The sequence below is a fragment of the Schistocerca gregaria genome, chromosome 11 (genome assembly GCF_023897955.1).
Source record: "Schistocerca gregaria isolate iqSchGreg1 chromosome 11, iqSchGreg1.2, whole genome shotgun sequence".
NCBI classification, from domain to species: Eukaryota; Metazoa; Arthropoda; class Insecta; order Orthoptera; family Acrididae; genus Schistocerca; species Schistocerca gregaria.
Window position 1 is genome coordinate 61,340,379 of NC_064930.1, and position 25,664 is coordinate 61,366,042.

General features: G+C 40.2%; 1 protein-coding gene across 2 annotated transcripts in view; it reads left to right on the forward strand.

The window, feature by feature from the left end:
• Positions 1-221: 221 nt before the first annotated feature.
• Positions 222-25,664, forward strand: part of LOC126295083 (zinc finger protein 664-like) — a 65,586-nt gene continuing 40,143 nt past the window's right edge. Inside the window, exons 1-3 of one of the 2 annotated variants that reach the window (XM_049987334.1) lie at positions 222-328; positions 660-805; positions 18,202-18,282. In XM_049987334.1, coding sequence (XP_049843291.1) covers positions 767-805; positions 18,202-18,282 — 120 coding nt within the window. In that variant the 5' untranslated portion in view covers positions 222-328; positions 660-766. Of the gene's footprint in view, positions 806-18,201; positions 18,283-25,664 lie in introns of both variants that reach the window. The other variant, XM_049987335.1, reaches the window with a different exon arrangement.

Genomic DNA, 25,664 nt, shown 5'->3' on the forward strand with positions numbered 1-25,664 from the left:
CCAATGTCGGAAAGCCGAATGGTTGAGCATCAAGCGTTGTGTCGTGCGTCATAGCAACCATTAAACATTATATTTCAGATGGTGGTTATTATACTTATTTATCGACGGAAACAGACATCTATGTCTCACAGTGAAAACGAATTAAACAAAAGTGACGTCTCTATTCATATTACCGACAATGTTTCTTCGCTTCAGGCGTTGGCTATGCATGTTTGGGTTCAGAAAGCGTAGGCTTAGCCTAGGTGAGAGAACAGTTGAATGTAGCATAGCGTTGTAGAATTATGTAAATTATTCGAAACGAGTGGAGTTTTGTTTATCTCTCGTGCTGGTGAGTCGTTGTCGCTACTTGATAATCCGTGGGCTAGGTATAGATTAAAGTATATACTGCAATAACATATTTAATGTTGCAAAACTTCAACAAGTGCTTCACAGCAGACGCAGACATGTAGAAAATGCTAAGCTTATCATTGGCTTGACAATATTTTAGGGCGTAGATGCGTGTATGGCTGTGCTCGGTAAAATTCAAAATTAAATCGTGACTTTTACACGTCTACTGGCAATTCGTAGTTACAGCAGTTGCGTAAACTGGTGTGAATCCGAGAGTGATTAATCATATCAGGCTAATCAATGCGTGTGTGTGTGTCTTGCTGTATGTGCAGCTGTTTCAGTCTCCGTATCAACAGTGCCTGGGAACACGAACCGACTCAAGGAACTTGATGCCAGAGATTTCTGGTCGTCGGTCCATGTGTCACTTTGTAGTATTGCCATGAAGGAAGAACCTGTGAACTCCTCGCCGGACGACGAGGTAAGAATGGACCCCCAATTATTTTCATTCTTTCATTCATCCATCACGTTCCGTAGACCCCTCAAGGGTAACTTTCAGGTACGTGGCACAAGCCGATGTATGATGATAAAAAAAGACAAGGAACTCGTGGAAACATACTGTGTACCTATATTAACTCCACGCTAGCCATACTGGGTTGCGTTTCTGTTAATTTTTGTGCTACATATGTGAATAAGATGTCTCAAAATACTCGCAGGAGACCCGTCGATTGCCTGATATAGATTTTCTAAATTTACCCCGCAGTTTTAGTATTTACGACAAAAAGTGAGTTAAATAGTGCAAAACGCGTTTAATAAGTCGCGTAGGGAAATATCAGAGTATGCTACAGACCAGTCTGGTACGACAACCAGTAATCTGAATTTACAGTCGTTCGCTTCTCCACATTACATCCATATTATCACCGTCCAATGTAATCTAGACATTGCTTTACACTAAATGTCAGTCGGTATTGCACAACCAGTATTCTGCCTTTACATTCGTTGGCTTCTCCACATTACAGCCATATTATCACCATCCAACCAAACCTGGACATTGGTCTACACAAAATGTCAGTCATTATCATACTCTTGCTCAATACTGCTAAATGCTATTCACGCATATGCCATAAGTTTAGCTGAGTAAATTAGAAAGTAGACCTTCCTTTGAGAAAGAACCTGCACATTTCTGAAACATATCAAGTAGTTCCTGCATATCTTCTATTGGTAATTTAACATTTACTTGGCTACACTGGTATGTTTCGAAGTGTATAGGCCTAGTTGTTTTTAAATACAGAATCCCATACACAGTACAGTACCAACACTACTTCAGCCATTCTCTTAGATGAAGCATGTTAAATCAGTAACTGGACTTACATAGTCTATCAGGACATGGAATGCCACCTCCCTCACAACTTCAGGACTTTCTATTAGCCAAGACATCAGTTTGACGTGTATAATTAACTATCATTTGTTGCTCACTTGTGTGACTTTCAAATATACCTTTTGCCGTGCAGTAACTTCTGCTGGTAATTCTGTATATTTTAACAGAGAAAATTTAACAGTTCACATGAAAAACTATTACCTTTCTAGACTTTTGGAAATAAACCTACAGAAATACCGTGCTGGATTGCGTTCACCAGAATACAGTTTTGAAATGTCTGTGTTCCAGCATTGCCACAACCTGAAAGTCTGGAGCTCTTTGTGTCTGTATAATATGCCATGGAAGTCTGCACCCATACTCTACAAACCACGAGTGCATGGCAGAAGTACTTCCCATTGTACCTGTTACTAGAGTCAATCCCAATCCATTCACTTGTGGAATGTGGTTAGAATTCCTGTTTAAACACCACTGTGCATGCTGCAATTAGCTTGATATTTTCTTCGAGTTGTCAATGGCACTGGTACATAGGGAGCTGTCATAAATTCCTAACTTTCTGATAGCTCATTCAGACCTTTCACCAGTTTGAGGGTGCCTCGCTCATACTTATTTTCTCCATTTGACTTTTTTTTGTGTAACTAATGAATGAAATGAGATAAGATGCATCGTCGTTTTGTCATAAGAAGGCAATGACTAGGAACTTAACACAGTACAGTCAGTACCTGCACATAATGAGCTTAATCCAATGTTATTGATAATGTTCTTGATAATGAACCTGAAGGAGCAAGCCAAATGAATACGGTAACCATTAAACATAGGTAGACCAAAAGGGAAATTGCGCATTTAGCAGCAGTAGTATTATTCATCGGCATTACAGATGCGTCTGATTCCACTTGGCTGCTTTTATCCATGACATCATCAGTATGCCGGAAACTACTAGTTCCAGTGTATACAGTATGGCGACAATGGCATGACTACATACCCACGCAAACAAACATGAAAAAAAAAAAAAAAAAAAAAAAATTACACAAGGTTTCACTCCAAGGGTTAACGGAAACATCCAATTCCAACCCGTCTGCTTTGACCAGTGACGTCACTATAAATCTCAAAACTTTCACCACCATCACACCACACCACACTTAACCCTTAAAAAAAAAACTCGTAGAAAATCAAAATTGGAATCAACCTGTTACCCTCACTACGTCTCCACATATAGCCGTCCCTGGTCCGAATCACCAGAACTTCAGGAAGCCCCATTTCTTCACGACACACTTAATACTTCATGATTTCATCCAACAATCCGAATAGTTGAAGTTTTATTATAGACAATGCACTGTCCCCCATCATCGCCGACAACCGTAAACTGTTATCCTTATCAGTTATATCCATATCTGCCAAAGACATAAACAAAGCAATACACCAAAATTCACACATGACAAAAAAAAAAAAAAAAATAACTGCAATAACATCGACATAACAAAACCAAAATCGTTAACTCACGGAAAAATATTCCGCTGAAAGCACAGTCACTACTGATACGACACACATGTGATGCTACGACGCAAATGAACCCCATACGCCACGTAACACGCTACCCATAAACACGCCACACACACAAACTAAACCAAAAACATCACCTAACACACAACACACAAACACACCATCTGAGAGCACCACCAATCACATCAAAAAGACACATACATACACGCCACACTCACAAACTAAATTACATGTCTCATGACGTCACACACAACAGCCTTACGTCATGGGTCAAAGCCGACGGGTGAAATTGGATGCTTCCGTTGATCCCACTTCAAAAATAAAATTAGACTAACGGGACAACCATGGAAAATTGAGGGTTTATGGTGAGGAATAGGCTAAATAAACAACAATAAAAAAACCATGCACCATCCTAAAACAAACAATATAAAAATTTAAATTACTACATTCTGCTACACCAGCAGAACCACAGGAATGGACATTTCTGTTGACCTATATATTCAACCACAACTATCGTTACCAAAAAACAATACCTACAGTTTTGCAGTGAACACACAAAGTGTAGTGGGGTAATCACTCTGTTGTAGAAATAATTCAAAAGCCAAGATCGCTTTATGGATAACCGGTTTCAACACACTAAAGGTGCCTTCATCGGATCTGAATGTAGATTAACATCGGTAATCCATTTGGATATAATGATACATGACGCAGACCAGCTGATGTAAAATCATTGTCACAAAAAAAATTTAAGAAACAACTGCTCTCCTAGTTATTCTTTTACATATCTCATGGAAAAGAATGACCAGGAGAACAGTTTTTCTTAATTTTTGTGACAATGATTTTATATAAGCTGATCTGCCTCATGTATCGTTACATCCAAGTGGTTTATAAATGTTAATCTACATTCAGATCCCATGATGGCACCTTTAGTGTGTTGAAACCGGTTATCCTGTAAACAGTATTTAAGCGATCGTGGCTTTTGAATTATTTCTAATACGTACAATGGTGAAAGTTGATTTGGAAATTTCCCTCGACCTATATAGTTTGACTGCAGCTACTGATACCAAAAAACTAACATTGACAGCACCGAAAAGTGAAACCAAAACCGCACCAGCTCAAAAATACAAATGCTCTACACCCACTACGTAAATTAAAACAGAAACGACCTAGCATAAAAATACTACAGACAAAACAACAGAATGATTATAGAGTAAAACGGAAACAAAAATTATTTACCAACAAAAGCCTCTGGCAATACCACTTAGGTTGCCCACAGTGCGCACACATGGACAGGCGCGTGTGGCCTTGCATCCCCCCCCCCCCCCCTCTCCCACAGCATGTGCATGCATGGACACACGGTGCCCCCCTCCCCCTCCCCCCCTCCACATACACAGAGCTAAAAAGTCTCCTAAAACACCCACTCGTGAATATCATTGCCATATCCGTTTCTAACTAAAAAACAATAAAAAAAATTACTTGTTTCCACACAACAAACACTGAACTAAACAGACCTAACAGAAACACCAAACATGTACATAAAAAAAAACACCTTAGTTCAACTCACTGGAAACACTTACACAACCCACGTTACTGCACCAACTACCTAAACTCAAAACCACGTTAGCATAGTGACAATCAAAACTCAAATGAACCCAATACCACTTGTTAAACTGAACACTTCCATATCCACCAGCAGAGGGCACCATCAAATACAACAGAAATACGGAAGCGTTCGATCCCGCCCGTCTGCTTTGACCCATGACGTCACAAATATGGCGGAAACGACCATAAACCACGATTCCAATATTGCGCATATAAAGTCGGTATGTACACATTATGAGATCGAAAATACATCGTAAAACAAACACACACACTTTCCACAAAAAGCATAATGACACTAACGGGACAAGCGCGGGAAACCACACAAAACGACGAAAAAGCCGACATCACAAAACTCCCCAAATACCACTAAACACAATATCATCTGGAATCGGACACTTCCCTTGACCCATATAGCTCAACAGCAGCTCCCGATCCCATAAATTAGGATCAAACGCTTCCCTTGGCCTATATAGCTCAAAAACATCTCCCGATACCAATATCAACATACACAGCCACACATTGGGATCGAACACTTCCCTTGACCTGCTCCCTGTTAATTTTATCCGTCATATCCAGTATTTAACAAAAACAACAACCTATTAATTTTACTAAAATTACCACACGATGTACAGCGAACAACACTAAATTAACCTTCACACAAAATCGTTAACTCACTGAAACGAATTCCACTACAAACACAGCCGACCCTTGAACAATTCTGGATAATGATCAAAAGCAAACTGAGCTCATTACACCACACAAACGAAGACCCTGAACATACCACCAGAGAGCACAAAAAAACCACAACACGACTACATCTACAAACACGCCACACTCGCAAACCAAACTCCGCGCCGTCACGACGTCACACGCGACAACACCCTTACATCACGGGTCAAAGCCGACGCGTCGGATCAGACGCTTCTGTCGACCGAATACAATAATATGACATCTACAAACACAACCAACTCAGAAACACCGCATAGTAGTGATGTGACACACAACCCCACCATTACGTCACGGCTCAAAGCAGCTAGGTAGATTCGGACGCTTCCATTGACTCTATTCGTCTGTGTACCACTGTTGCAAGGATATTGGACGTGGCATAGTAATACAATTTAGGAACATCAAAAATAACGTAATCCATATAAACAGACGTGTATGTACTTACAGGTGTATTTTGACAGGGGTTTGAGAGGTAATTGGCCACCGTCCTGTTATTTACTTGGAAGTTATTTCATGAAATGACAGAATACCTAAGCTTGGATGAGCGGATGGAGATCAGAGCATCCACCCTCCCAAATGCAAGGCAGTTCTCCTCAAAACAGCACGAGGTCATGTGGTTGTTCCTTAGAGTATAGTGCTGCTTTGCAAAAAAGTTAAGTAATAAGAATAGTGCCATACTGCTCATACACTACTCAGTACCAGTCATGAACACACTACTCGCACACTGTTTCGTAGTGTAACACTGCACTCTTTGTCTACTGCCAGCAGAACCACAATGAGAATGTTTGGCTTAGATTTTGTTTGCCGTGACTTCCCATTTTGTGGACTGAAAAAATTAAGCCAGCATGTATCTAAAAGTTCAGAAAGGGGGTAAGGCATAATATATTGCATAGCTTTGGAAGGAAGTTTTCTCGAGAAAGAAAATTAAACCAAAGACAGTGCAAAAGCATTATCTGAAATGATAGATGTTTGTTTATTGTCACCTGAACGTTGCGATTCCACCCATCTGCTTCAACTGTGTTATGTTGTGTGACTTCATGATGGCACAGTCTTTTTGAGTGAGATCATGTTTGTAGATGGCCTGTTGGGATGAGCCACATTATAGTGTTGTATGTTTATGTTTCAAAGTTATTTGTTAGATATCCCAGCCAGTGATTTGACGGTATTAGTTAAGTGTGAGAGGTTATCATTGAAAGAGTTTGTGTTGGTTTGCTAACGAGTTACATTGATTTTGTGTGTTATGAGTGATTTGTATTATTAGTGCTGTATGTTTCTTATGGTCGGAAATTTAAGTGTTTTTGCTTTTTTTGCCAGTAATGGGTAAGACAGTGTAAATGGTATGTGGTTGTTACAGCAGTTTGGGTCTATCGAAATCGATTATGATGGACATTCTCATGAATTTTTCGATCTTTCCTATTAGTGTTTGGTAAACGTGTTCAGACTATGGTTGATATGTATTATGGATTTTGAGTTACCATTGTTCTGGTAGTAGATATATGATTAAGTTTTGGTTTGTTATACTGTGGACTTTGTTTTAGGTAGGTAGGAAAGTGAAGGTTTGGACAGTGGATTTGACTGTTTGAATGTATTGCTTTTGACACTGCAGGCTTTGTTTTAGCTGCCATATAGGCCAATGAAATTATCGTTAGTGTCAGGTGGGGTAATTGGAAACAATTTTGAGAAGTTTGCACTATGATTTGAAGTAATTACTAGCTTGCTAAATTTAAACAACTTATTTTTGTAATTATTAGGCAGGATATGGTGTCTGTGTATGTGCGGATGGATCTATGTGTGCCCCCTAGGGTAAGTCTTTCCGCTCCCGGGATTGGAATGACTCCTTACCCTCTCCCTTAAAACCCACATCCTCTCGTCTTTCCCTCTCCTTCCCTCTTTCCTGAAGAAGCAACCGTCGGTTGCAAAAGCTAGAAATTTTGTGTGTGTGTTTGTGTTATTTTATTGTGCCTGTCTACCGGCGCTTTCCCACTTGGTAAGTCTTGGAATCTTTGTTTTAATATATTTTTGTAATTTGGAGACTTGATAGGCTGAAATATGACCTCTACTCTTGGATTAATTAATTTATTGGTTCCAACTGACATAATTATACCTTTACGTTTAGGCTACCATTTGTGTTCCCAATTACCCATTAGGTCAGGGGTAAATGGAAACTGCTATCTCACAAAGTGTGGGCTGGGTATGCATTTGCCAGCTGGGTTAACTTTAAAGCAACATTGCTGTATTACCTACGAACATTTTCCTCAATGATTAAAACAGTGTTACAATTACCCCAACCAACACGTACTTAAAATTATAAAATGAACCATTTCTCAAAGAGATTTATTAAACATTTCAAAATAAGCAATGTTTGAAAGGAATGTATCAAATAGCATTAAAACTGAAGTGGTAGTCATTGTCAGCATATATGAACAGAACACAAAAATGTATGGCTATGCTTTTTCTCCCCATTTGTTTGTAACAAGACCAAACACAAATTTGTCAAGAGGTTATAGTGTGTCAGGTAAATGACTCAGCAAGCACACTAAATAAATGTTATCTCTTACTGCTATTTCCTCTAGTCTTAGACTGACATGGCTAGCATGCCCGTCAAATAGCAAAACAGCATTTTGGTTGGGTAATTAGTGATTTGCATGGCATTTTTGTATACGAGGCATAAAAGCTGTGGTGAACCACTGACAAAACTTAGACTTCTCCTTCCATTCGGTTTTTGAGGCAACCAAGTGTCCCCAGACAAGTTTTACCCTAAGTCCATCGAGTCTGAACTGCACCACTCTTTTAAAAGATCAGTTGTGGCAAGTGTCATCTGCAACAAGACAGACCAATATAGTTGTTGATTTCTGATCCAGTAGAACAACATATATTCTGTCTTCCCTGAGAGCTTTTATCCTCGTTGGGTCACTGCCAAAGCAAGACTCATCACTCCTGAAACCTATGTTTTAGTTCACATTATTTTGGCGTACATATTTAATACAAGTTATTCATTCAGTGTAGAAGATATAAACTACAAATAGATCTCTAATATTCTTTTGGGACTTTTGACGGTGCTCAGGTTTCTTCATAGAAATACAGGGTTTGTGTTTTGTAAAGGCCTGATACCCATCTCACCAGGGTGACAATCATTACTTGGAGTTCTTTTTAACATATTGTTGTACCAGTGACCTAAGTTTCTCTCTGTCACATTCCTATTTCTGCATGAGCAACAGTTATCCAGTGTAGTTTTGGTATATCTAGAAAGATTTTGATGTTGCCTGAGGTCTAATTTATCCAGTGATAACCTCTGATCTAAAGAAGTAGGTAGAATAAAATCATGTAAATCCTGTGTAAAGCATCAGATACAATTTTTATTCTTTAATTCTGGGCTCCCAGAAAAATATAAGTTTTACTCTTTTATTGAGTGGCATATGACTAATTTTAGGATACCAAAGATTGCTTCTACTTTCCTAAATGTGTTAACTTTATTTATAACATCTTGTATATCCCTTGCCCCATCATTTGCAGTGTAATTGCAAACTGAACATTTTTTTTTTTTTTTTTTTTTTTTCTAATTTTGGTCCTGGGCATTTTTCATAACATCATATGGAAGAACACCGTCCTATTTCTTTGCAATCTCAATTCAGTCTCTGTACCCAATTACACCACTTTGTAAATTTTTTGGGGGAAATGTATACAAGCAGTGGTTATTATTTGACTTGAAATTAAGTAATTACATTATTATAATCGCATTTGAGAATGATAAAATAACTTCATAAACCATAAATATGCTCAACTTACGGATAAATAGAGGAATAATTATAACTTTCTTTGTTTCAAAATCTAAAACTAACAAACTGCTAAACACATCAACATAAAAAGCTCAACGTCTTAGAAAATTTAACAATAAAAAAGAGAGCAAAATCATGTCAGAATAAAAAGAGGATGGCTGAAAACAACGCTGCCTACAATTGCACCAAATGTCTATCCAGCAAAATTTTATACCTGCACTTCCAGTTACCCATAGTTTACAAATACCCCACCTGATCCTGTCTGGTTTTGGAGTTGTGTGTGCATTTCTTGGTATTGAGGCGTTTCTTACGAGGTATATAGGATAAGAGCAATTGGCGGTACACTGTTTCATATGTGGGTCCCTGACAGTGAAGGCTGCATTTGAACTACATAGGTCAAGTGAAATTTGGAGTACCGGGTTTTTTGAGCTTACTGACACATTTTAGTCTACTATTTTTTAATGGACCAAGCTTCAAGTTTACTTTTTCATATTCCTTTTAGTTCTTTCGCAGATTCAAATTATGCAGTAATTATGGCAAAAAGTATATTTATAAAAAAAAATGTGAGGTGAGTTCGTGAACAATTTCACATGTAACTGACTTTCCTATGGAAAAATTGAAGTGCGCAGCGGAACAAGTATTCAGCCAGGTAACGTGCTAAATGTTCATTTTGAAGCAGTGAAAATTATAATAGCACCATTCTGTATTTGGTGGAATTTGTTTATAATATGAAAATATACAGTGTACTTGTTTTCATGTTTTCACATGTCAAAGCTCTTTCCAAAATTGCCGCCCCCCCCCCCCCCAAAAAAAAAAAAAAAATGTGCAGAGACATTCTGTGTCACTGTATGAAACCTTTAGCACTAAAAGGATTGAGAAGTTTGACACGTTTGATGGAAATTATATTGCCACTTAACAAGGAAGACTGTATTTTCAGCCAGGGCAGAGTGTATTTCAACCTGTTCAGAAGTGTTTCGGCCAGGACAGAGTGTATTTCAACCCGTTCAGAAGTGTATTTTTAAAAGGGAAGTCTGTGAAAAATCTAGGAATTTTATTTCCTTGTTCACATATTCATCCAGTTCCAAGTCTTTTGTCTCTGTGTTGAAACAGCTTGTGCAGAATGTCAGTGTCAGCACTCAGACTTACAGTTGGGCAGGGCACATCTACCTGCGTGCTTAAACGCAACTGATGGCCTGCGCTGCCGGTCCCCGCAGCCCAATCTTCCTGTCGCTGAAACTTTTAAGGTTGGCCTAATTAGCAGACACTCACGACAGATGTGAAGGAGATCCAGCAGAGTGATTGTGTTACATTGGCATTCCCACCTTTCCCATAATCTGAGCTGTGGATGAAGGCCAAATGGCCTAAGCGATCCGCTCCGAAGCCGTTGTCATCTGATGGATCTGACAATAATCATACCATCGCTGGTGTGGATGTCAGTGTTTGCCAGAGGGAGCCAGCGAGTCCTTCAATTGCCCCTCCACCACCCCCACCCCTCCGTTGCAGTCTTACCACTACAGCTTAAAGAGAATGGGAAAGACATCTTCATGATTACTCTGCAATTCACATTTAAGTGCTTGGCAGAGGGTTCATCGAACCACAATCATACTATCTCTCTACTATTCCACTCCCGAACAGCGCCGGGAAAAATGAACACGTGAACCTTTCTGTTTGAGGTCTGATTTCTCTTATTTTATTTTGACGATCATTCCTACCTATGTAGGTTGGGCTCAACAAAATATTTTCGCATTCGGAAGAGAAAGTTGGTGACTGAAATTTCGTAAATAGATCTCGACGGAAAACGTCTTTGCTTTAATGACATCTGTCTCGCGTGTGTTATCATATGTCACACTCTCTCCCCTATTGCGTGATAATATAAAACGAGATGCCCGTTTTTGCACCCTTTCGATGTCCTCCGTCAATCCCACCTGGTAAGGATCCCACACCGCGCAGCAGTATTCTAACAGAGGACGAACGAGTGTAGTGTAAGCTGTCTCTTTAGTGGACTTGTTACATCTTCTAAGTGTCCTGCCAATGAAACGCAACCTTTGGCTCGCCTTTCCCACAATATTATCTGTGTGGTCCTTCCAACTGAAGTTGTTCGTAATTTTAACACCCAGGTACTTAGTTGAATTGACAGCCTTGAGAATTGTACTATTTATCGAGTAATCGAATTCCAACGGATTTCTTTTGGAACTCGTGTGGATCATCTCACACTTTTCGTTATTTAGCGTCAACTGCCACCTGACACATCATACAGCAATCTTTTCTAAATCGCTTTGCAACTGATACTGGTCTTCGGATGACCTTACTAGACGGTAAATTACAGAATCGTCTGCGAACAATCTAAGAGAACTGCTCAGATTGTCACCCAGGTCATTTATATAGATCAGGAACAGCAGAGATCCCAGGACGCTTCCCTGGGGAACACCTGATATCACTTCAGTTTTACTCGATGATTTGCCGTCTATTACTACGAACTGCGACCTTCCTGACAGGAAATCACGAATCCAGTCGCACAACTGAGACGATACCCCATAGGCCCGCAGCTTGGTTAGAAGTCGCTTGTGAGGAACGGTGTCAAAAGCTTTCCGGAAATCTAGAAATACGGAATCGACTTGAGATCCCCTGTCGATAGCAACCATTACTTCATGCGAATAAAGAGCTAGTTGCGTTGCACAAGAACGATGTTTTCTGAAACCGTGCTGATTACATATCAATAGATCGTTCCCTTAGAGGTGATTCATAATGTTTGAATACAGTATATGCTCCAAAACCCTACTGCAAACCGACGTCAATGATGTAGGTATGTAGTTCGATGGATTACTCCTGCTACAGAGGAAAACCTCAGTGTTAAAATAGCTTCTTATTGCAGTGAACTTGAATGGTTTCGGGACACATTTGGAGGAACTGTGTCTGTTAACTGACCAATGTGTGTCTGTCTTAAAGACTGACATTTTAAATTCTCTGATGCTCCTGAGCTATGTGATATCATTCTCCACAACAAGGGTGACCTCAGTGGAGAGACTGGTAAAAGAGGAGTGGCTATGTTTGTCAACATCCCCTGCTAGTCCTCATTTCTCTCCTTCACAACTGCCCTGCAAGCAGTTGCTGTATTGGTCCTTGTGCATCATCAGTTAACAGTATGTTCACTTTACTTGCCCACACGTGAGATGTTAGGTGAAGAGGCTCTCCATGATCTCAGCTCCCCCACCCCTTCATCCTGTGTGGCAATTTTAATGTAAGTGTACTTGACATTGCAAACAGTATTGTTGTACGAACATCAGCAACTGAGCATTATACTAGAGTTTATGTGCTCCTATGAGCACAGAACCCTGCCTAGTACAGAAGACCGCGCCTAGTACACGTCCACTGCAGTGCTTGGGACCCATAGCACTGTTGTGACACCTGGTGATGGGCCTATGAGAGTCCGAACCCAGTTGTGATAACAAAAGAAATTTACAACTGAAGAACAGGTTTCTGCACTCATATGTAGCACACGATGCCTAGTACACGTCCACCGCGGCGCTCAGGAGCCACAGACACCTGAGGATGGGCTTATGAGAGCCCGAAACCGGTCGTGATGATAAAAGAAATTTACAACTGAAGCAGTATTTTCAACCTCTAGTACTTGACTTTGATGTGTTATAGAATCTTAGATCATATTCTGAGCTCAAACATTATGAGACACTGTGAACAGAATGACGTCCTCAATCCCAGCCGGCATGGATTCTGAAAACATTAATCATGTGAAACCCAAATCGCACTTATTCTCACATGACATACTGAAAGCATTGATCGAGGCAGTCAGGTAGATGCAGTATTTCTTGACTTCCAAAAAGCATTTGACTTGGTATCACATCTATGCATATTGTCAAAAGTATGATCAGATGGGGTATCGAGTGAAATTTGTTACTGGATTGAGTTGTTTTTTGTAGGGAGGATGCAGTGTTTTTTCTAGGATGGAGACTCATTGTCTGATGTAGAAGTAACTTCAGATGTGCCCCAGGGAAGTGTGTTGGAACCCTTGCTGTTCATGTTGTATATTAATCACCTTGCAGACAACATTAACAGTAACCTTAGACTTTTTGCAGATAATGCAGTTATCTATAATGAAGTACTGTCAGAAAGGAGCTGCATAAATATTCAGTCAGATCTTGATCATGTTTGAAAGTGGTTCAGAGATTGGCAACTTGCTTAAAATGTTCAGAAATGTAAAACTGTGCACTTAACAAAATAGATAAAAGCATATGCTAAGACGATAACATTAGTGAGTTATAATTGGAATTGGCCAACTTGTACAAATACTGGGGTGTAACACTTTGTAGGGATATGAAATAGTGTAATCACATAGACACAGTTGTGAATAAAGCAGGTGGTAGACTTAAGTTTATTGGTAGAGTACTGGGGAAGTACAACCAGTCTACAAAGGAGATTGCTTGCAAATCACTTGCGCAAATGGCTCTAGAATATTACTTAAGTGTGTGGGAGCTGTACCAAGTAGGAGTTACAGAGGACATTGAACGTGTACAGAGAAGGGCAGCATGAAAGGTCACAGGTTGGTTTATTCTGAAGGAGAGTGTTAGAGAGACACTGAAGGAACTAAAGTGGCAGACTCTTGAAGATAGATGTAAACTATCCAGAGAAAGTCTGTTTACAAAGTTTCAAGGACCGGTGTTAAATGATGACTTTAGGGATCATAAGGACAAGAATGGAATAATTACTACACACACAGTCATTCAAACAATAATTCTTTCCACACTAACTATGTGAATGGAATGGGAAGAAACTGTAGTAACTGGTACAATGCCGTGCACTTCATGCCACTTTGCAGAATATAGATATAGCTGTCGATGCAGGTGTAGGGTGTGCTTTGGGGCTGTGCAACCATCTGCCCTAGGGGTAGAGCAATCAAAAGTCTCGTCTCATCCTCACATGCACATTTGTCGGACACGGGGCAGAACTTGTACTTTGGCACTGCATCGAGGTCGTTCAGTGCTATCGATCTCTCAGGCTCTCCAGGCCCCGCACACACCAGTCGATGGGAAGTGGTCGGTTACTTGCACTCGAGTCCCCACTTCCCGATTTGGATTCACTTGCCAGGCAGAGTAGTGCCTGAAAGACATCAGCCACGATGGCTACTTCGCAGGGCAGACTGGATGCCAGTTCGCTGTGTGGAATAGGTGGATTTAATTACCCGTATAACCCGTCACTCCGCTGAAGTGTGCATTCCACAGTCTTTAGGACTTCTTAAAAGGCCATCTATCCTTCATGGAGTGATGAATACTGATATATCCGCTGTCCACGCATAGGAAAATCTCAGTGTTAGTTATAGCGTTTTTATTTAAACTAAAGTCTTTCTTCAAAATTTGCAAAACAATATTCGTGAGGTAGGACTGATCCTCCAAGCCTACCAATAACTAAATCAGAGATTCTTCCAAACATAAACTGTCTGTAGTAACCATACAACTTACCCAAACCAAACCCCGGGCGTCTTGTGAAGAGCGGCGCTGAGTCCACGTTGCCGTCACCTGAGTCCGAGGACGAGTAGAGGCCCTGCGACGATGGCTCTGGTACGCTGGCGGCGGTGGATGATGACGCGGCGTGGCTACGATGACACCAGTTGGCTCGCTTGGCGTGAACTGCCTGTCCAGGCACCTGCGCCAGCTTAAATCCTGCTTGGCGCATGGATATGGCTGGTTCTATTTGCAGGAATGTGTCGAGCGGAAGGAAAGAGGTCCGTGGCTGTAGCGACCCCTTGCGGTGCCGTGGACGCCTCCTGGTGGTCTCTGGGGAGCGTCTGTGTTTCCGGGACGACTGGCCGGGCTGACCCCTACTCAGTCCGGAGCCTGCTGTACCGTTCTGCTATGCGGGAAGCGAAGTGCTTAGTCTGGACACAGTAAATAAGACATTGCGATCTGGTGCAGGTGGGCGGTTGTGCATCGGTTCAAGTGGTGGTCAGCTGGAGAGAATCCTGTAGCCTTTAGGGTAGTGATGACAAAATGTCACCCAATTATTGAAGCACTCTGTCTTCAGGCCGCAAGTGGCCCATTGGGACCACTGACTGTCGTATCATCCTCAGATAAGGATGCGGATAGGAAAGGCGTGTGGTCAGCACACCATTCTCCTGGTCGTTACAATGGTTTTCTTTGACCGGAACCACTACTATTCGGGCAGGTAGCTCCTCAATTGGCATCACGAGGCTGAGTGCACCCCAAAAAATGGCAACAGCGCATGGCGGCCCGGACGGTCACCAGTCCAAGTGCCGGACACGCCTGACAGTGCTTAACTTCGGTGATCTGACGAGAACAGGTGTATCCATTGCGGCAAGGCTGTTGCCTTGCCCAATTACTAGGGAGAGCAAAAAGAGATTGTGACAACACTTTCTGTCCATGATAAACTGTTCCACTAAAAGCATAGTTGTATGGGCTGCCATGCACAACTAGTTCTTTACTCACATGAAGTGTCGCATGCTATCGATAAGGGATTCAAATTTACTCAGTATTTTTAGATTTCTGGAAGGCTTTTGACATCATACCTCACAACTGGTTTGTAATCAAATTGCATGCTTATGGAATATCGTCTCAGTTTTGCAACTGAATTTGTGATACCCTCTCGGAGAGGTCACAATACGTAGTAATATAGTAATATGTGGAAAGTCATCGAGTAACATAGAAATAATTTCTGCCATTCCCTAAGGTAGTGTTATGGGTCCTTTGCTGTTTCTTATCTATATACACGATTTAGGAGACCATCTGAGCAGCCTTCTTAGGTTGTTTGCATGTGATGCTGTTATTTATCATCTAGTAAAGTCATCAGAAGATGAAAACAAATTGCAAACCAAATTGGGAAAGATAGCTGTATGGTGCGAAAATTGGCAATTGAGCCTAAATAATGAAAAGTGTGAGGTCATCCACATCAATATTAAAAGGAATCCATGAATCTTTGGGTACATGATAAATAAATCAAATCAGCTTCTGCTTTTGTAGATATATATTCAGTCAAGTGCTGGAAGGTTTCTTGGGGAACGGCAGCCCTTTTTTCGCGGAGTGATGCACTGAGTAGAGGTATCAATGTCGATTGGTAAGGCCTGGCATGAAGTCAGTGTTCCAAAACGTCCCAAAGGTGTCCTATAGGATTCAGGTCAGGGCTCTGTGCAGGCAAGTCCGTAACAGGGATGTTATTGTCATGTAACCACTCTGCCACAGGCCGTGCATTATGAACAGGTGCTCGATAATGTTGAAAGATGCAGTTGCCATCCCCGAACTGCTCTTCAACAGTGGGAAGCAAGAAGGTGCTTAAAAGATTGATGTAGGCCTGTGCTGTGATAGTGCCATGCAAAACGACAATGGGTGCGAGCCCCCTCCATGAAAAACACAACAAGGATATAACACAACCACCTCCGAATTGTACTGTTGGCATTACAAATGCTGGCAGATGAGGTTCACTGGGCAGTCGCCATACCCACACCCTGCCATCAGATCGCCACATTGTGTACTGTGATTCGTATCTGTCTCGCGTGTGTCTCCACTGTTCAATCGACCAATGTTTACGCTCCTTACACAGGCGTGGCTTTGTTTGACATTTACCAGCATGATGTGTGGCTTACGAGCAGCTTCTTGACCATGAAATCCAAGTTTTCTCACCTCCCACCTAACTGGCATAGTACTTGCAGTGGATCCTGATGCGCCGGCCCCAGTGGCCGAACGGTTCTAGGCGTTTCAGTCCAGAACCACGTGCCTGCTACGGAATCTTACCTCAGGCATGGATGTGTGTGATGTCCTTACATTAGTTAGGTTTACATAGTTCTAAGTCTAGGGGACTGATGACCTCAGATGTTAACTCCCATAGTGCTTAGAGCCATTTGAACCACTTTTTTGGATCTTGATGCAGTTTGTAATTCCTGTGTGACAGTCTGGATAGATGTCTGCCTATTACACATTATGACCCTATTCAAACTCTCAGCAGTCGGTCACTCAACAGACGAAGTCGGCCTGTACGCTTTTGTGCTGTACATCTCTCTTCACATTTCCACTTCACTATCACATCGGAAACAGGGAACCTAAGGGTGTTTAGGACAGTGGAAATCTTGTGTACACACGTATGACACAAGTGACACCCAATCACCTGACAATGTTCGAAGTCCGTGAGTTCCATGGAGAGCCCCATTCTGCTTTCTCGCGATGTCTAATGACTACTGAGGTCACTGATATGGAGTAGCTGGCAGTAGGTGGCAGCACAATGCACATAATATGAAAAATGTATATCTTTGGGGTGTCCAGATACTTTTGATCACGTAGTGTATTTTGTTTTCACATCCTCAGAAATTGGTACATCAAGATATTTACATAAGTTGTCAGATTCCAACTGTGACTCATTAATGTTGTTGTCTTAGGATACTAGCTTTCTGCATTTTCTGAAGTGCACAGTTTTACATTTCTGAACATTGAACTAGTTGACAATATTTGCATCTCTTTGATATTTTTTTAGGATTGACTGAATATTTGTGCGGCTTTATTCAGACACTAGGTCCTGCTTCATTATGTGTCAGTGCATCGTCTGAGAAAAGTCTGAGGTTACTATTAGTATTGTCTGCAAGGTCATTAATATACAACATGAACAGCAGGAATGCCAACACACTTCCCTCAGGCACACCTAAAGTTACTTCTACGTCTATCTCCCATCTGCATCTCACTTACCGAGTAAGTCTCAGTACGCTTACAAACTTCGTACGATATTCATGTGAACGTGTAAGACGTGTGAAGTGTACTTGTTAGTAGCATTGCTGCACTTTACCACTGTGTGACTCATTTGGAGAGGAAGTTAGTTTTACATTGCAGTTTTCAAAGTGAGATATCTTTGTTTTTTATGTTTCATTACAGCAAGTTATGTCTTTTGCAGGCACCCAAATGCTTCACAGCTGCAAAAGGACGCAACAAGTGTGCTGCTAAATTTCCAGTCTCGGAAGCGACAGAAACTCAGGTGGGTGCCACATTCCTGTTACTGCTTCCAGGCAAAGAAAGAGAAAGACGCCAATATGATTTTCATGCACTCTGTTTACATCATCAATTTTTTAGTTAATAGTATCATCAGTGCCACTCCTCGCATATCGGGTACTCACCACCACTCCACAACTGCAATACCAGATCAGACACATCCAGCATCTCGACTATACCAAATCTTTCCCCACCTCCTTCTCCTCTGCCGCCATACATCTGTGGAAAGAAATTCCCAGTAACCTGTGTCTTACACAAGACCACTATACATTTGAGTGTAGAGTAAATCTTTCTGTTTTTGTCTTCTCACCATTTGTTCCTTTTTCTTTAAAGTTAGTTAGTTTTTGAGAAGGCTTCTGCCTTGAACAAACACAAATTTTTCTCCAATTTCACCCGAATATATTTCACTGAAGAATCACCACCATCACTCGGGTCTCTTTATTTTCAATCAAAACAAAGGTCGAACTTTCCACCCGGTAGATGCAAAACAGGATGGCTCAGCAGTGGATTGTTTTATAAACCATTGAAAGCTTACTGACACGGTTCTGCTAGTAGAAAGTCTCACAATTTATTTTCTTTAATATTGTGGAACCGGTAGATGTCTACTCACTATATAGAGGAGACACTGACTCTCAGACAGGCACAACAAAAAGAATAGCACTCTTTATTTTGTGGCTCTCCTTCACTGTGTACCTCCTCTGTAGAGTGAGTAGCAGTCTATCTTGTACCTCTCTGTGACTTGTATCTCGTCTATACAGGGTATCCCATTTACCTTGACCACCCTAAACAACTGTTTGTCCAGATGCAAATTACAAAATGTTTCAAGCAAGTGTTCTTTCGCTGTCCAGGGGACATCAATCAGCATGATTGCTGTCATTATAGCTTTGTATTTTTTACAGAAATATGAACAGCAGTACGAATTTTTTAAATGGCACCCTGTGTTTTTTTATTTGGTAATTCGTTTCCTCTCCTAAAGACACTATTCAAAATGTATGACAGTGTACCATGCACTGAAACACAATGTTATTAATTACATAACACAACATTGACTTTGAGCCCAGGATCACAAACTCGTCCACTTGCTGGAGTTGTCAAAAAAAAAAATGAAAACCAAGGAAAAAAATAACACGAAATTGACTTTGATTCTCCTATACTGTTGCAAAGGAGTAGAACATTCAAAGGTGCTCAAAGTGGTGACCCTGAACACCGATACACTGGTGCACTCATTGAATGAAAGAATTATTTACTACTCCCAGTGTTGCTTGTTGAAGAGAATCACAAGCAAGCACGATACATTCCTGCATGTCCTCTGGAGTTGTTGGAGTATTGCTATAGACGATGTGATTTAATTCATCCCCAAATTAAAAAGTCCAGAGGATTTAAATCGGGAGACATATCAGACCAAGTAAATGTTCCTCCTCGACCGATCCACCTGGCAGGATGCCTTTGGTTCAGAACACAGTGTGCACCCAAGGCATTATGTGCTGGATATCCATTGTTTTAATACCACATAAGCATTCTGGTACTTAGTGCCACTTCAGCCAGAAGAGGAGGAAGAATTAGTCCAGGAAGTTGGCATATGCTGTGCCATTTAGACTACCATTGATGAAATAAGGGCAAATAAGTGTAGTACCAAACTTCCCACACCAGAGGTTAACTCTCCATTGACGCTGATGTTCCACCTGTCAGAGCCATCGTGGTTTCTGTTGGACCAATAATGCCTGTTCCTTGTGTTTATCTGTCCTTTGTTTGAGAAGGGACATTCTTCGGTAAACAGAACATTGGAGAAGTAGTTTGCGTTGGTGAGGATTTGCTGCTGTGCCCACTGACAGAACTGTACACGATTATGGAAATCATTCACATGCAATTCTTGATGGAGGTGTGCAAGGTAAGGATGAAACTGGTGATGTGTAAGAACAAGATTACACTGATTTTAGAAATGCCAGTCTCGTGTTAAAGCTGTCATGTGCTCACATGTGGATTCATAGAAACGGAAGCGAGAAAAGTAACTTTGGGAGCTTCGTCTGTATGAGTGCTACGACGATTGCGTTTTCATGGGTGTAAACTTACCATTTCCATAAGCGTCACAAGAAGACAAGAAAACATCCGTCAGGAAGGTGGGTTCTTGCCAGGATATCACTATCTGTACAGTTCCACTGTCTGTGTAGCATTTCGCCTACCTTCAACAACAATAAAAGAAACATTATGTCAATGCAGTTTGTAAGGGCAGCCTTTGCTGTGTGCCTACTCTACACAACAATATTTAAAAGGACTAAACTACTGTACTAAATGTACATGTATGTAAGAAAACAGTATTACAATTACTGTTCTGCCAACTTACATTCCCCATAGATGAGTAACATTTCTTCCTTCTCTTCATTGGTGTACATTCTACTTGCACAACTCTTCAACTGACAATGGTTTATGGAATGACGGGTGTGCGTTCTACTTATGTTTTACATTTGTTCTCTGTCAATGTCAGCATGTGGATGTGTTCCATTACCCCGAGTACATGGACTAAGCACTGGGAGTGTCAATGTGAATGTTGTGTTGTGTAATTATAACATTGTGTTTCAGTGAATGGTACACTGTGATACGTTTTTGAATAAGTCTTCTAGTAGATGATATGAATTACTGAATAAAAAATACAGGGTGCCATTCAAAAAAATCATACCGCTGTTCATATCTTTGTAAAAAACGAAGCTACTGTAAAGGTAATCATGCTGATTGGTGTCGTCCTGATGGCTAAAGAACATTTGCTTGAAACATTTTGTATCTGGACAAACAGTTATTTTGGGTGGTTAAGACGAATGGGACACCTTGTGTAATGAGCAGCAGTCTGTTCTCTTCAAACAGCGAAAATCCAGGATGGAATGATGACAGTCTCGTGAAAAGGATGTTTGCTACTCACCGTATAACAGAGATGCTGAGTCACAGATAGACACAACAAAAAGACTACAGTTTTTTGTTGTGCCTATCTGCGACTCAGAATATTCACTATATGGTGAGTAGCAGCTATCCTTTTCATAATATTGACATTAATCTGTCCTTCTCAAAAATATTGCCATTATTCCATCCTGAAATTTCCATTGTTTCATTCATTTTCTTTGGTCATCCTCCTATTAGTACAACTGGTGAACATTTGTTGAAGAAAATACACAACACAGGATGAAATGATATTTGGTCTCATCATTCTTATTGATGCACAATTTCTCTTTTTGAAGATTAGCTTTGGTATATGCAGCACTCTCAATATAAAGCACAGATCAGCAACTTACACTAATTAACAAACATTCTCACAATTCATTGGTGATGAACAAACATAATACTTCTCACCAGTCTGATATACCGAGGGGCTTTACAATTTAAACAATCCAGTGCTACCTGACTAAGAAATACAACTTTTGAGCATATAGAAACATGGCAAGTAATCACTTCAGTTAGTGAGCAGGAACTGAACAACATAGTAATGTTATATTACTGTTTCCAAACAATTGTTAACTAAGGCCCTTGTGCATCATGCATATTTATAGACTAACAGGAATCACAAAACAGTAAAACATGTGCTTCTTAAATGTTAAAAAACATGATTATATACTTAGGAAATAGCCAAAATATAGGTACTATTTCATGGGAGAGCAAAATTAACAAGATGATGATCCCCAAAGTTAAGTAGTAAAATATCGATAAACTGAAATTTTCTAGTTTGAATAATTAACAAACTAACAATTTATTTTACTCAAATTAGTCTTTTTTTTGTAATGAAAAAAACTGGGGGTTATGAAACTGAATTTGGGAAAGAAGTAAAGCTTAAACATGATACTTGTGAATACAAATAACTTTTGAAATATGAAGGTTAAAAATAAATAAATAAATAAATAAATAAATAAAACATTAAATGAAAAGAGAAGAATGAGGGCTTTCAAATCAGCTGTATCAGTTTAGAAACAAACAAGTCTTACTCATTGAAAATTTTACTTCAAGAATGATTGTATGTGTGGTAATTCATGAACATTCCCTTAAAAATATTTCTAGGTGAACTAATCACAAGAGTATACTCCATAATTGAGAAATTACATAGTAAATAAAAAGTTGTGAGAATCCTTTCTTAAATAAGAATTGGATATTTTGGGCAACTATTGAACATGTGACGCAGTTTGTGTTGGCAACATAGTTCTGTAGAGTCATGACAACATGGAAACCACAGAAACTAAGTGCAAACAAATTACGTAAACAGTAAACACTGTCTCCCTCCTCCCTCATGTTCTGACATCCAATAAGGAGAAACATTTTTAAGAAAAACTACAATAATCTACCGAGCAAATGTCGAAAGGTCATTAACTTAGTAGTATTGATAGCAGAAAGTAACATTAAATAATTGCAGTAATATATTATAACATTACCAAATCACAAAATAGCCGGACACTAATAGTTTCGTTTTAGAGCTAACATGTTCATTCAGTGTAAGTAATGTAGACCCTGCTGTAGAGAAATCCTGGTTAGCTGCTGATGACACGTGCCGATTTTATACTGCGCCCAACAGGTTGCTACATATGGAACAGTGTGCTTATAAGTGTATATGTGTATTCTGTACAATATTCTGTATATAATGACCATAATCCCAGCATAGTAAATATTATCATTCAGTTGCTTTTCCCCTTACTCTACACAAAGTAAAATAAATCTATAAGGTGGTGAAACTTCAGCAAAACATTAATACCTGAAAAAGGAGGAGAACTGTGTTTGCTCAGGCAGAAACCTCCTCAAAAGTGTTATTGGCATCGATTATCATCAGCATAGCTGGACTCTCCACATATCCCAGCCATCTTCCTTGTGTCAGAGGAGACACCAGTGTTCCTGTCACACTGTAAACTACACACACTTTTCTCATTCCTCTCCCATTCTGTTATCTTCCCCCCTTCCTCATCTGCTAATCTTACACCATTATTTGTCACTCTTCTTCTGACAGTCAACTTCATTTCTCATTGTTCCTTCTGCACTGCTATCACACATTTCTCAGATCATTCCTCATTCACCAAGAATGTAATGTAAATCTTGCTTTATGCAATGTGAGTAAGACTGATACTTCCTGCATTCTATATGTTGCAAGGTGTTATGATTAAACTAACCGTGATAAGGATGCTGCATGCAAGCTGTATACATTGCAGGACACTGAAACATTGTAGGTATGTTCATTAATCGGTGCACTAGTGGAGTATGCTGACAAAATAATAGTTCTGTTTTCTGCAACCAGAAGAAAGTGCGGTGCTGTATGCAGTCAGAATGTGAAATGTTTCCTGTTTTGACGTCAGTATCCTGTTTGTCACTTGATGTATGTTGATTTGTTTTGAGAAGTGACTGTTTGTGTGAAGCTTTAAGAAGGTTGAACTTTTCTGTATGTAACACAATGGCTATTGAGAAGAAAACCCATGAACTGCAGAATGGCAGAATTAGTAGTGCTGTATTTTGGGAACATTGCCTACAGAAACAGCCGTGAAGAGCCCCCATGTTAATGATTGGGCTAAAAAATATGATCAGGAAATCTAAAGAAACAGGTGAATTCAGTGGTGCAGCAGGGAGAGGAAAGCAGTTGTTGATGCGGTTGCTGTGGCCATAGCCGACCGTGCCACACATGCCTCAGATTCTTTAGCCAGTGCTTGAGTTGTGTCACATAAATTGTCTCTTTCCTGGCCAACAATTGAAAAGATTTTGCAGCATATTTCATACCGGTATCCCTGTAAGATTCAAAATGTGCTCAGAGTGAAGCAACAAGAAAGGCTAAAACACCTTGACTTTGCCCTTTGTGTTTTGGCACGCTTTGAAATGAATGACATTTGGCCAGGAAGAATTCTTTGGACGGGCAAGGTACAGTTTACTCAGCACAGGTCTGTGGATAGACAGAGCTCTCAGAAGTAGAGTTCTAGTCTTAAGCATATGGGTAGTGTGTCCTTCATTCTCGATCCATTTTTCTCTGAGGAGACGCCTTGCGGGCCTGTTAGGTGTACAGTGACACTCCACATTATAAGCACCTACATGTGCAACATGTGATTCCACCTTTGCAAGAATGCAAGATGAGTGACATATCATGTCGCTTGCCAGGTGAAGTATTTGCTTTGGAGACCTTCGGTAACAACTGCATCATCTCTGGCCTGTTTCAAAATGTGTAGCTTTCCAGACTTAAAACTGTGTGACTTCTCGTTGTGGGGATATCTGGAAGATTGTGTCTGTCAGAAATGTATCTCGACTCTTCCCGATTTGAAGGACAGCGTACAATGACATATCACTCTGATTATATTGGATATGCTGTGAGCAACTGTAGACTGTGCCATGTTAACAGATGCAGCGTGTTACAGAGACTAGAGCCCATATTAAACACATGTTGTAACATGTGGCTATATCCTAATAAATGTACCACAACTTCACTTATCCTGTGATTGATTGTTACTTTCCTTTTCTGTACCCACACCACATTCTGACTGCTTACCGCACCATATTTTGTTTGTGTGTGTAGTGGTTGTTTTCAGTCCAAAGACTGGTTGGATGCAGCTTCACACACTTGTCTGTCCTGTAAAAGAGTCCTCATCTCTACATAACTACTTCAACCCACAACCGCTTGACTCTGCTTATTGTAATCACCTCCTGGTATCCCGCAACGATTTTTGCCACACACACACACACACACACACACACACACACACACACACACACACACACACACACACACACACACACACACACACACACTCATACACTTTCCTCCATTTATTTATATTTTTGGATGTGTCTGTGCTGTTAACCAACCCCTTTTGATCAGATTGTACCATAAACTTCATATTTCTTTAATTTGATTTAGTGCCTCTTCATTAGTTAGTCAATGTACCATGTGTACATAGATTCCTTGAGAAAAAAAATTATTTTTGAACGTACTATGATTAATCAAAATTAAAAACTTTTATTGACATATGGTATCTGCTTAAAAAGTTAACAAATACACCTAATCAAAATTACAGACCTTCATGGACATAAGGTATCTGGCTAAAAAGTTAACATTACACTTATTCGAAACTTATGTGATTTATTGATTGTCCTCATTTTGATAATACAAGGGGACATAAAATAAACAGAAGGAAATGGTTTATTGATTTTTATTTCAACTTGACTTCAGTATAGTAGTCAAACCATGTTGTTGTTGTTGTTGTTGTTGTTGTTGTTGTTTTTGTTGTGGTCTTCAGTCCACAGACTGGTTTGATGCAGCTCTCCATGCTACTCCATCCTGTGCAAGCCTCTTGATCTCTCAGTACCTAGTGCAACCTACATCCTTCTGAATCTGCTTAGTGTGTTCATCTCTTGGTCTCCCTCTAACATTTT